The 13435-nt window shown below is 47.7% G+C and overlaps 1 protein-coding gene across 10 annotated transcripts in view; it reads left to right on the top strand.

The window, feature by feature from the left end:
* The window catches only part of LOC137791895 (uncharacterized), a 58957-nt gene that overhangs the window by 13257 nt on the left and 32265 nt on the right, over positions 1-13435 (top strand). For 9 of the 10 annotated variants that reach the window (XR_011078053.1, XR_011078051.1, XR_011078052.1 and 6 more), the window contains 5 exons: positions 798-863; positions 6155-6338; positions 8503-8958; positions 9096-9542; positions 12658-12810. Coding sequence is in view for 2 of the 10 variants with exons in the window: in XM_068587122.1 (XP_068443223.1) it covers positions 798-863; positions 6155-6338; positions 8503-8958; positions 9096-9542; positions 12658-12810 (1306 nt within the window). In the remaining 8 variants the exon portion in view is untranslated. The remainder of the gene's footprint in view (positions 1-797; positions 864-6154; positions 6339-8502; positions 8959-9095; positions 9543-12657; positions 12811-13435) is intronic. The other variant, XR_011078054.1, reaches the window with a different exon arrangement.

The raw sequence follows: 13435 nt of genomic DNA, 5'->3' as shown, positions 1-13435 counted from the left end.
AAAAAAGGGGAAACGCACACATCAAGCTCCATTGTCCTCTCACCATGCGAGCCCCTCTTGCCCTCCGTCACCCACTCTGGTCTGGGGTTACAGCCCATGAATGGGAGGGCGAGTCCTGGAAGGGTCTGCTCTGTTGCTCCCCCGGAGTGGACCGACTCTGGAGCTGACTCTGTACTTCTGACAGCCGCAAAGAGAGAGAAAGCGAGAGAGCGAGAGATGGATGAGCCTCTCTGCCGACTGCTTGGCATCGGCTCGCGATGTGTCTCCCGGTTGATTGATGAGTTAACGCAGCACCCCCCTCTCCCCTGCTCCTCGGGTCAAACCGATGCACCCTTCGCCATAAAACCACCACGCTGTCCTGAGGCAGCTACATGTTAAAGATAAAAAAAAGGATGTTTTGTAAAACCGAGCAGATGTTGGGACGAGCGGCTGCGTGGGAGAGCGGACTCCATTGTGGAGTCCTCCTTCTCTAACCACTGGAAGAGTTTTGCAGCAGCTCAATAAGCAAGACAGAGGGGTTATTAATGCACCGGTGGGGGTGTTTGAATGTCTCTGGAGAGCCCTCTCGCTGTGTGGCTTTACATTTGTTTTGCCAGGCTTCGGGCATTGTTCTCGTCCCGGGGGCCCACAGAGCAGGAGATTGAGCCACTGAAAGCAGAGTTCATCGCAGCACTCTTTGATTGACCAATCTGACTCTGATAAAGCTCTTTGTCAATGTGTTCATGTACCTGTACCCTCTTTCTGTTGTACTTATTTTTATATTTATTTGTTTTCTCTCTTCTCTTCTCTCCCTGCAGAGCCCCATTTATATGTCTTTTGTCAGCAAGGCCATCTTGTGGGAAAGAGGACTCTGCCACTACACTGTGAGTGTCCACAATTTCAACTTAACAGCAAGAAAGGCCTTTTTTTTCACCTTCCTTTTCCAAAATGTCTCTTACTTTTTTTCCAAAGCTTGCTCTCACATGCCGTGGTTATTCTAGTACACAAAAGTAAACTAAGCAGTGAAAAATATGGCAGTAAACAAAGTGAATAACTAAACACAGTGTTCTGTAAGTTATGAAAGATCTGATGTAGGTTTGTAACCGTGTAACAAGAGAACCGGAGAGTGTTGGAGCCGGTAAAAACAACGCTTTTCCGGCAATCTTCCGCATCCCATAAAGCAAGTGCTTTAACCCTGCCTCCCATCCCTCGGCCCATCCTAGTTCTCTGCATCGGACTTCATATTAATGCTTCTAAGATGTAATTATGGAATTAAGAAAGTGCATACTCTTCATAGTAGGAAGTTTTACTTCAACAACAAAAAAGTATCCACTGTTTTACAGGCGTCTCTTTCCAAAAATAAGTCTATGAAAGAGTATTTTTGGGCCTCATGGTGTCACGTGACCTGCCTCGAAGCCCGACGCAAAGCGTCAGTTCGTTATTGACAAGTCTGTCAGATATTCTTTGCAATTCATCATTTTCAAATGTAAGACAATTAGTGAAAGTGACGTGTTAAAAGTTTTGGTTTTGTATGAGCAGCGGTCCAAAAAACCCAAATCAAAAGATTTAGACCAAAAATGATTGAACCAAATCCCAATAATATTGCCTTTGCTCTCACCAGTAAAAAGGAACACACACACACACACACAGACACACACACACACACACACACACACACACACACAAACACATACACTCTCTCCTCGTCTTCTTTCTCTCGTCCAACACTCAAAAGTCTCCACCTCTCCCCTCGGCTGAAAAGAGTCTGGGAGTGGACGTGCCGCAATTAACAGTGGCGTTGCCATGGGGACAGCAGCGTTGCGTGGGCCCGGCTTCCTGTCTCGGTCTTCTGGTTAAACACACAACTAAAGTCGGGCAGACAAAGCCGCTCGCTGGTCCTCTCACAGCCTCATTTACATCCTCGATGGCCTTCAGGCGAGTTCCTCGGGGGCCTGGCATCACCCCTCTGCCACCCTCTAACCTTGTCTAGTAAAGGGCGACGGCATTGTGACAGGGTGAAACCACTCCTCTTGTCGTACACAACTTTTACAACAAGCGTGTCCCCCGTCTAACTTGACAGACAGCCGGCGAGAGGCTGTTGACCTGGCGGCGCTCTTTATACATGCGCCGAAAGCTCCCCTGACACGAGCTGCGATGAGCGGGTCAGAACGCACAAACGAGGCTGCAGAGCTGCAACTTAACACCGATATCTGTGTGTTTTCTGCTTTTACGGCTTCAGTAATGTTTCCTTTTTACTATGAGTGAAGTCTGAAATAGTATTACTCAGCAACACCACACATTTGGTCCTTTTTTTTGAAGATCTTATTGTTGAAAACTCACCTTCTCAGTGTGTGTGCATACATGCAGGTGTCTGGATTGCTTCCCAACCCACAAACTGGGAAATTAAGACATTAGACATTTGTTTTCCTACATCTAATTCACATTTTTTACCTTAAGTTTATTGTAATTCTGTGTGGAAAATAAGTTTTTTACTGTACGGAGTATATAATAAGCGTTCCCCGGCTGGCCGGGAACGCCTCGGGGTCCCCCAGAATGAGTTGGAAAATGTTGCGGGTGAGAGGGAAGCCTGGGTCGGTCTGCTGGGTGTGCTGCCACCGCGACCCGACCCCGGATAAGCGGCGGAAAATGGATGGATGGATGGACTGTACAGAGTAACTGTCCGTTATCTGTGTTTATGAAATATCTTGAAATATCATTACAACATACCGCCACGAGACCTTTAAAGCATGTCGATATGTTGAGAGCGAACGTGGTCATTGACTCGTGATGGACGGTCAAAAAAGGATCCGACAGTACCAGAGATATTATGTTTTTATCATGCCTTTTTTATCAGAATCTGGTGCCTACATTACCCACGATGCAACATGATGCCCGACAGTCCAGTCAGAGTGTGTTATTCCTAATAGCAGCAAGTGTAGCCTCGAGCTTGCTGGCCTCTTCTTTTCATCTCCACACCCCCGGATTTAAAAGAAAAAAAGCCTCTTCAGACCCAACCGACGCCGGCTCAAGTGACTTACCCTCAAACAGCTCCCTCTGGAGCCACAATGTGCGTATGCATATATATGCAGTGCTGCTCCCCTGTAAAAGAGACTTTGATGTGTAAAATGTGGTGCAGTTCGCCCCTTGAAGTCGAGTCTGAATACTTCATCCAGCGCTGGATGCAGTGCAGCACACGGCTCTGTCATCCTGCGTTGTTTCAGTCGCGGATTCGGGGGAAGAGTCGCCGGTTCCTCTGGAGCTGCTGCTCGGGACTGCAGAGGGAGGAGGAGGGTGAGGAGAGGAAGGAGGGGGGGGGGGGGAGATCATTGTCTAACTATCGAAAGTAGAAAGTTGCTCTGAATGCTAAGCTGTATCTGAGCCTGGCTTCTGACACGAGCTGATAATCAGATTTACTCCCCTGAATCCGCCGGACTCCACAATGCGTCCCACTGTCCCCCACCCTCCTCGCTTCGCCTCTCGTCGCCCTCCCTCCCCCTCGCCAGCGTCCCCGACCCTTCATCCACCCCTCCCTCCTCCCCCCGCAGCAAAGCTAATTACACCCCGCAGAAACACAAATCTCCATGATTTAAAAAGTCACTCTTTTTCAGGGGTTTAACCTTGTTAGGGCCTAAGCCTGGCTTTCTTGTGCATCAGCTCTGTGAAGAATTCTCTGTTCCTGCAGACACTGGGACATAGACACACTTCTGTCTTTGCTCGTAGCCGTCCGCCTGTCAGAGGGTTCACTCGGAGGCAGTGTAATTAAGTGTGTGTGTGTGTGCATGTGTGTTATGTATGCTTGAGTGTTTAGAGGTGGTGGTGGGAGGGGGGGGGTGAAGGAGCACACGCAAGTCTGTCCTCTGGAGGCCATCTGGGACTCTGACTAACTAATAGACTTCCTACATTCATCCAGCAGTGCTACTTGTACATCTCAATCAGGGAGCTGTTGACCACAAACAGGCCCGTAATGACATTAGCCGGTTCTGGCTGCGTGTGGGTTGACTGACGCCAGGAGGTCAGCCTGTTTCCTGGGGGCCTGCAGGGGCCCGAGAGGAGCCCACACGCGTGTTCTGGGTGTGCACAGAAACGGCACTATTGACCTCCTGTCTGCGACGGAAACGCTTCCTTCTGCTAATACGGTATTTTAGTTTGAAGCTCAAGTCACAATATACCAGGATTAGTTTACTGTAACCATGAAGATGCATGTTGTATTGAAATTGCACAACTTCATGTTGACTTTAAACTACATCAGATCAAGTGGATGGTCTCCCAATCGAAATATTACAACGCTATGAATTTTGTTGGTATTGCAATAAGATTTTATTTTTTTCTCTTTTGGATTTAAGTATGGTATGTCTTAGAATTTAATAATGTTAAGTTCTGATCATTCGAAGAAGCACACTGGCTAGATAATATCACTTGAGAATAATAATCCCTGTAAAAGTACATACAATAACTTCATTCTTCGACCTGATTAAAGCCACGAGCCAAAACGTTGGTCCAAATACTACAAGTGTTGCTGGAGTTGAACCTCTTCAGACTTTTCTCTCCCTTCTCCATGTTCCTTTGAAAGTAGGTGGACTTGTGCCGGAAAGCCCTCCTAAGCTGTTGTGTATATCAGCTTTCAATCAGCAGGGGATTCAAAGTGCTCGACAGAAGGCAAGAAATGAATAAGAACGATCAGTGACAGGAGGTTAAGAATAAAAGGTTTTATTGCCGAAAACTCAGGAATGCAATCACCAATTTTGATAGAAGAGAAAGCACAGATAAAAGTATTTTGTGAAAGTGTAAACTTCTCTTCAAGTCCTCTGTGAGATAAGAAACATGGCGCGCAGCTTTGTCCGACGGTATTTGTATATTTGCTTGCATTAAAAGAGCTTTTCGCGTACGTTGTAATCGACCCCGGCCGACGACGAAGCCCTCGTGCCCGGACCTGTTTTGCAGAAGGTTTTCAGGAGTTTGATGACATCAGAAGAGTCTCGCCTCACAAAGCCCTCTCCTCGGGCCTTTCCGCGGGCCTGAGTGACAGGTAAGGAGGAGGCCGTCGGGGAGGAAGAGGAGCGAGGAGGAGGAAGGCTCCCCCCCTCTGTCACCGGCTCTTGTTCGGCCGTTTCTACCTCACTTCTCCCTCTTTTACATCACAAGAATGCAAATCTTTAAAGCCTCCACATCTGAGAAAAGGGAATCAGTGGAGTTGGTGCGGGGATTTAAAAGCTGATCCTCCCTGTGTGAGTCACAGACAGTGACCCCACCGGCCTCCCTCCCTTGCTCCCCCTCTTTTCTCTCCGTCTGAAGCTCTCCTGGTTCATCATTGTACTCCGACAGATGTATTTTGTGTTTGTTTTTTTATTGTGTGTTAAAAGGGTGAGGAGCTGAACTTTGTTTTAGACGAAGCTCAAACCCAAGTCAAATAAAGCCCTGCGCCTGCGGGTTATTTATTACAACTGTTTGCTCTGGAAAAGGCCAGAGAGGGACCGAATGAGTCACTGGCACCGGGGCTGGAAGCCGGGCCGGCTTTCACTGGTTGGCATGCTGCCGGCCATCGTCCGTCTCTCCGCATTTCCAATATTGACCGTCCCCCGCCTTCTGTCATGACCGTGTACTCTAAAGAGTTTCATCATCCTTGAGATAATTCTCTCCCTCCTCCCTTTTCATTTTGAGGAGGAGGAAGGTTGTGGGTGTAAGTGAGGAGAGACTAACGTGTGATGAAGACGAGGTCTGTGTGATCCCTTTCAGCAACACAAGGGGGCAGCGGTGGTGCCATGTTTCATTTGAATTCTGCTCCACAAACTGCACAGCAGGGATTCTCATTCAGGCTTTTATTTTGTAGTAGCATGGGACACATATGTTTCTGAGTGACCTGACAAATAGGACACATATTGTCTATCACCACAAAGTGTTAAAATGAAGAATAAAATAGTGTACATTTGGAAAACGATACTCGTTTATTTATTTGTACAGGGAAAAAAAAGAAAAAAAGTTAATGCAATCTCATTTGTTTATTCAAGATCATTCCAAGTAGGAAAGAAATTTAAGAACTGAACTCTTTGGGAGCTTTTCTTCATGTCTAACAACTCACTTTGTCAAGAGTTTTGATTGACAGTAGGTTCATCCAATCAAGTGTTTAGGTTCCGGCCTTTTATTTTGCACTTTACTGAGAGCTTTTCTTCTCTTCCAGGCCCACAGTCGTCCAAACCCTCGTCCCTTATTGTGTCCACGGTTCCTGTCCCACATGAAAGCTCGTCCCAAGGACCTCGAACCGCCTCGTTTCCTGAGCTCCAAGTCCAGACCTCTGCCTCCGTCTCGGGAGAAGACGGCAAAAACGCACACTTTCGCCGCCCCGACGGCACAGACGCTGGACGGTGAGGCTTATGGACAAAACACCTGGCGCTTTCACACCTCGCAGCCCCAACAGGATGAGGGGCACTAGCTCTTTTGACTTCGGCAGCGCTGCTCATTAACAATTTTTTCTCGCCTTTTCTCCCCCCCACCCCGCCTTCCTGGAGCAGTGGAGGTAGAGGCCACCAAAACTCGTCGTTAGCTCTTAATCTCCCTCTGTGGTTGTTTGGTTAAGTGCAAATCTCCTCTCCAGCGGAGGAAGTGCCCACAGCGCCGCCCTCCTGGTGGTCTTCTGAGGGGAGTGAAAGGCCCCAGGCCCGGGAGACCTGCCGCTCCTTTCAGAGCCCGGGCCTCTGATGTGAAGGCATTTCTTTCCCCATCACACACCTCAGCTCCACAGCAGGGCACTGCTTTCACCATGCTGGCGATGTGTGTGTGGATAGCAGAGGAGGGGGGCATTTCTCAGCACCGGGGTCTAATACTGATTATTCTGCCATATGGTGGTTTGCTCCCTCACAATCGCCCTTAACCCTGCTCCCTGAAGAAACGTGCTGGGCCCTGCGCTGTGGCTTTACACTCCAACACATGTCACTTACATGCACAACACACACACACACGCACCAGTTCACGTACACTGGTGTGTGTGTGTGTGTGTGTGTGTGTGTGTGTGTGTAACAGATGGGAATGGCAGGCATTGTAAGAGGAGGCAGTGCTGAAATGTGCTCTCCAATGTGTTCTCTTTATTCCCCTGTGCTGACTCCTCTTGGCGGCAGACCCCCAGGAAACAAGAGCAGATTGTCTGACACCCTCCACCCCCCCATCTTACACACACACTCACACTCACACTCTCTCAGCGGTCAACAAAAAAATCGCAGAAGAGAGAAAGGAAGGGGTGTGCTAAGGCAAAGGGGGAAGAAAGGAGGAGGCGAAAGGGAAATGGGCGGGGCTGGATGGAGTTGATGTTTGTGGAAGAGAATCTCAGAGTGATGAAAGGAAATGTTCAGAAGAATAAAAGAGGATTTGGAGAATGGGAGATAATGGGTGTTGCGGGAAGAGAGATGGATGCATAAAACAGTGCTACAAGTGCTTTAGAAATGAATTGAGCTGTGTCTGTAGAGACTAAAGAAACGCTTGTTCCAGCGGCTCAAAGGCAAACATTGCTTTCAGACACAACAAGCCATTTAACTCTCTTTGGCAGAGTATATTGTCGTCTGATATTTTTTTATACAATACGTAAGTGTATCAATTAACTGGGAAACAATCGAGTTTCAGCAATAATGAAAAGTTTGCCGCATCTTAGAGTAAATATTATAATTTCAGTTGTGCGGCTTTTTTCCAAATTTGACTGACACAAAGAACCTTTTTTTTAATGGATTTGATCATCAATCCGACGTCTATTGTATATAAGATGTGCCTCTGGTCTTCTGTTGTTTTAGTAAAACAATATAAATAAGTATTTTAGATTATACAATGTTATAAAGGCTTCACTTATATGAAAATATGTGAAATATGTATTTATCACGTATTAGCAACAATTTGGCGTTACGATACCTATTATGATGCACGAGTTGGGATTCAATAAATGCATAATTTAAGTGAACCAAAAGTTAACTTTTTTAAAATCAGAACAGTTGGATTTGCATTCAGTTGATAAGAATATGGCCTAACCATTTGTCTGGGTCACTAATTTAACTCTTCAAAACATTTCTCCATATCTGATGGGATAAAAAATAACTAAACACATCATTGGAACCACTTCCACTGATATTCCTTAAACACTTGCTTTCGGACACCTGTAACTGCCACAGATATTCTGCATTTAAACCCCCCCCTCCTTCTTGCAGGTCTGATTACTGTTGTGAATATTGAGTTTGGAAACAGGCAGCTGCTCCAGCCGGGCGATTTCTCGCTGCTTTTGTTCGCAGGTCGACCCGCACAGCAGGGAACCCAAACGTTTGCTCAGGACTGAGCCAAGTGGGAATGAAAGTGTCACTAGCAGACCCTGGCAGTTAAAAGAAAAACTGACCTTTCACCATGTCGGCCGTTGAAAAGCAACGAGAAAAAGCGGCTTTTAGAATTATCAATGACATCTTTTCTTAAAAGCATTTTCCCCAAACCAATATTTAACATATATGTTTTAGAGAAACTCTCTGACTGAAATGTGTTTTGTTGTTGTCTTTCTTGAAGGTTACTTCCATCTCAATAAAGACAGAAGAATAAATGCTGTGCAGACGGCAGGAAGTCGCTCTGCAGTTGTTGTTCCCTGTCTTCCGCTCTCTGCTGCTCTACCGAATCCAGCGTCTCCTCGGCAAAACACCCGTCACAGCGACTTTGAGAGGCGGCAACGCGGGCCGAACACGGCGCCGGCGTCTCCCTCCTACGATCAACCTGCCCAGGAGGGGGAAGTCCAAATGCAGGAGAGGGAGAGCGCACCACAACCTCCTCTGGTGTCCAATCCGGAGTCGGGTCGGAAGCTGTGTCCACAGCCGACGGGGCCAGAACCCTCGCCGCTGCCGCTGTCGCCATCGCCGCCGGCCTCCACCATCTCACGCGGCTCTCTCTCAGATTTTAGCCGTCCACCGTCAAGCCTGTTCAGCCGCAGCACTGACCTTGCTAGCGGCCGTAGTGGTTTCCAGTCTGGTGGTAAAACCTCTCCCGTGACGGCGTAAAAAGATTCGCTGCAGCCATCTTTCAGATATGCTTTTAAAACTTAATGATTGTGTTAAATGAAGCGACAATTTCTCTCTCTCTTTTTTTAATTTCTCTCTGTGGTTTTGCAGCTGATTTTGGAGACTTGGACCCAGAAGAAGGCGTTCGTTTCTCGCCGATGACATCACCTTTGGCTTCTTACCCTCTGGCTGGATCCAACCCTCACCAATCACCCACAAATACGGCCACCCCTCTACCTTATGGACCTCAAACCGAACCCCTCCCGCCTCTCTTAAAGTCAGCTGTCCTACCTCAACCGGATAAACCGCTGAGCACCAGTGAAAGCGCTAGAATATTAATGAATCTCCAACTAGATGCCTCTTTAGATCCTGGCCTCCCCCCGTCCTTGGCCTCCGATCAGGCCCTCGCTTTCCCCTCCGCCACTTGGTCTTCCTGCCCGAGTCCACAGACGACCGCTCCCGGCTCCTCGGGGTCAACGCCAAAGCTGACCCCTTCATCAGCGACTCGGCTGGAGTCTCTCCGCTGGTCTGTCCTGCCTCCCATCTCCCCTGTCAGAGGTGAGAAATGAGCTCCGCCGGCCACATATGTCTCGTTCACAGCCTCCTCCCCCCGCCGCCCGGCGTGGCGCTCCTAGCCCGTGTTCTTAGGGTCCAGATTGTTCCCGAACATGGCTGACATCCACTCCATACACAAAGAGGCCTGGCCAGACACAGAGAATTCAAAGCCTGCTTCCATAGTGAGGCGTTATGATGCTCCTGCCCCGTCAACACATTGTGAAAGCTTTGCTGTCAGGCCTGTTTCCCCCCCCACTCCCACCCGCGTAATAAATAACGCAGAAAGCTTTTCTTTTTCTTCTAAATCAGCGAAAGAAAGGAGGGCTTTTGATGAAAAGCTGGTACCGTTTGATTCCCTCTTCAAAGGCGTGAGGCCCCGAACAATAGAAGCAGGGGTGCCTACCTCGTGTGCCGTGCCTCTCGGCCTCGGCTCCCCCCGTGCCTTCGCCATTCTCTGGGCTCTGAGAGAAAGAGAGAGAGGGAGAGAGAGAGAGAGAGAGAGAGACGTGAGGCCGATGGTCATAAATCCACACTGACCACCGCTCGCTGAAGGCACAACACTGAGGAGGCGCGCCACAATAGAATACCTCCGCGGCTTTCCTGCGGACGCTAATTTACCGTCCCCAATGGGAATAAAGAACGGGGCCACTGACATCTGACTCCTCCTGCAACGTTATGAAAGAAAGCAAACAATGTGGAAATTGTGTAGGGATTTTACTCTTTTCTATCCGAGACATCGACTGTTCTCTGTGTGGTGCTGTACGGCGGGAGGGAAGGAGGGGGGGCCCACGCTGTTCTCTTCACGGCGGACACAGAGCGAGTGTCACTGGTTCATTTATTTCCCTGCAGATGGAGGCAGTTCGAGCTCAATGTGGCAGCGTGTAAAGCTTAAAGGACGATTCTGGTTTATTGCAACTTGGGTCTACTTTTCAGATAAGTCAGTGGGAAGTAATCTGTGCACAGCAAACAGCTACAACATGCACAGGTGAACTAGACACCAGGGATTGTCTATCTTGGGGATTAATTCAAGGCCCATATTTTGGACAGACAGCATTGCAAAGACAGTCAGAGGTCATCAGTGCAGTGCACCTTCAGGGGGGTGCAGGTGTTTGCAGCATGTGCATGTTCAGAACAAGCCAATCGCTTCGCCCCCTGTATTTCTGTTTTGCCAGGGAAGAGTTTGGCTTTAACATCTTTTTGCACAGAATGAGGACTGTAAATGTTGTCCTCAATCATATTGAAATGTTTTTGTAACATGTATTTTCCTGCTGTCCTTGTGCATAAAGCAAGTAAGTCTTGTTTTAATGTACACTTGAAAAAAAACATCTTTAGGTGTCTTGCAACTTCCCCCAACTCGTCTTAGCGAGAAATAAGGCCCAAATTGACCTGTGGAAGATGTTTCTGAGAAAAGTATTAGTAGATGAGCCTGTTTCTGCAACAGCAGAATCAGATTACATTCAACCACGTGAGGTATACTTAGTGTATATTGCTGATGGGAGACTTCTCATCTCTGCCGTCCCTTTTTGACCCCACGCATGTTTTTTTTCCAGACCCCTACAGTCCACAGCGTGACCCTGAGCTGACCCGCTTTGAGCAACATGTCCAGAGTGTAACTGTCCTTGACAATGAAGCGGGCCACTGTCCCCCGTTCCGTCCCGGCCTCTCCACTCTGGCCACTGCGACCAGGAAAAGAGGCACACAGAGAAGGCCTTGTCTCCGTCTAACTCACCGACTCCCCCCCTCCCTTCCCTTTCCACCGCCACCGCCACCTTTAACCTCCCCGAAAAAACTCACCCCGACTCAGTGCAGCCCTCCGCTGTCTGCCGAGAATGACAGCCGAGTTGACGGCAGCAATATGCTTTGAAGTGTCGAGTCAAGTCCCTCCATTGTCGCCGTGAGCGGAGCGCCGGACCGCTCAAGTGCACAATAGTGCAGCGGTGTGTGCGTGCCGTTGTTCGCGTACTTGACTGGGTGAGGGTGGCTTCATGTGTACATTTAAACTTGTCCATGTGGGCAGACACCAAGGAGCTGAGTTTCCTTTTTCCTTTTCTAGAAGGCTCTGTATATATTATCCTTTTGTCCCGGGGCCAAGCTGTTCTGCATTTCTAATGTGAGAAAAGCCTCGACAAGCCTCTTTCAGGGGCCGCGACAAAACACACCGCCCGGTGAAACAGTTTCTCTTCCCGCTAATCCTCTTGATTTCTAAACCAGGCAGGGCGAAAACAGTTTGGTTTTGATGGTTTTGAGAGGAGATAAGTAATTAGTGATTAGCTTGACAGTTTCAACGGCTCTTTTGAGTGAGGTCTTTGGTAATTAGAGCTTAAGAGGAAGCGCTTTTCTGGCCCGCGTTTTGTTTATTGAAGGTGAGACGAGGCTACTTTCGCAAACCCCCAAAGGTCCTGACTGTAGCGCTCAGACCTTCACGCTCCGCCCCGAGGGTCTTCACTCATGGAGGTCCAGCGCTCGTGTTGAGAGTCTTCCACTTGTCAGAGTGTAAAAACCTGGAAGGGACAGGCTTAAACTAAATCCACAACAATGTCCTCCAGGAGCTTTTTCCTCTAGCTGTCGGCTTCCTTGGTGTTTACTTATTTGACGGTCATCAATGCAAATCTTCATCCCTGAGGTTTACTTAGTTATTATTAATATTGTATTCAGCTTTAAGTTTGGGAGAATCTTCTCCCAAAAGACAAATCTGCCAATGTGTTAAGCAAAAGACCCCATGTTAGTCTGAAATAATGAGTCATCTTGTTTTCTCTGACAGGAATAGTTTGACATTTTGGAAAAATGTTCCTCGCTTTCTTGCTTTAAGATGAAAAGAATGAGACTACTGTGTTATCTGAGAGTGACATGGATCTTTTCATCTGTGTGCATTTCCCCAAAATGTAAAAAATATATCTTTATTGTCAGGTCTGAATGATACATATTTTTAATATCTTACTAATTCAAAAAGATCTCTTACCTTTCTTTCACAAGATAATGTGACTTTGACTTTGCAGGCTGTGTATTGTTCATACTCCTGTTATTCACTTATGAATCAAGCCACTGTGCCCACGTGTCATTAAAGTATCATCTAGTCCTCATCATCGGCTCATACACTCCCACTCTGTGCTGTTTTCAGGCCGCTGTGGCTCCGCGGCGTCGCGCTACTCGGAGCTCAGCTGCAGTCGCTCTCACGTGTTTGACGAGCTGGAGGCCATCGCCCCTCGGTCTCCTTCCTGCCGGTCTCTGGACCGAGTCTCGGACTCATCCGACTGCCCGTCACCCGACACAGGTACACACACACACACACACTACAATTTAAACATGTCCAAAATCGAACGACGTTCCCAGCAGCCTCAGCTGTGCTTTTACTGTGCTTTAGTCAAGTGTCTGACCTCTTAATGCACTTGTGTTCCGCTGTTTAATTTGATTATTCATTTGTTTTCTATTCCATTTGCTGTTTTTGGTTATTGGATTGGTTTAGTTTATGCATTGCCTTCATGGTATGCTTGGCTTCTCTGTAGAGCATTTTGTAAACTTTGTTTTTAAAGGTGCTATAGAACTACCTACTGAACATCAGCGTGCTAGCATTTTGCTCAAAGACTCTTAGTCTTGTTCCCTAATATTTCATCAATTATTTTTTCTATGAAATGTCACACAATGGTGAAAATGTCCCACAGTTTCATGGTACACAAAAAATAGCTTGTTTATTGCAGAAATTAAGCTCTGTGGCAAAGACACGTGGTGGAGTTCCACCATTGTGAAGATCATCTTGCTGAACAAAACGTGGAAGTATCATAAACCACTCGGCACCCGACTTGTAATCTGATTCTGCGTGCATCTCTCAGACTGTTGCGTTTCCTCTCGGCGGACCCGGATGAAACGGATCCACCAGTTGGAGAGTTGGAGGGAGACTA

Source organism: Clinocottus analis, unplaced genomic scaffold (assembly GCF_023055335.1).
Source record: "Clinocottus analis isolate CAN_PGR_092001 unplaced genomic scaffold, fCliAna1.0.p SCAF_20, whole genome shotgun sequence".
Lineage (NCBI taxonomy): Eukaryota > Metazoa > Chordata > Actinopteri > Perciformes > Cottidae > Clinocottus > Clinocottus analis.
Note: the sequence above shows the minus strand (reverse complement) of the source record. Positions and strands in the feature narration are given on the sequence as shown.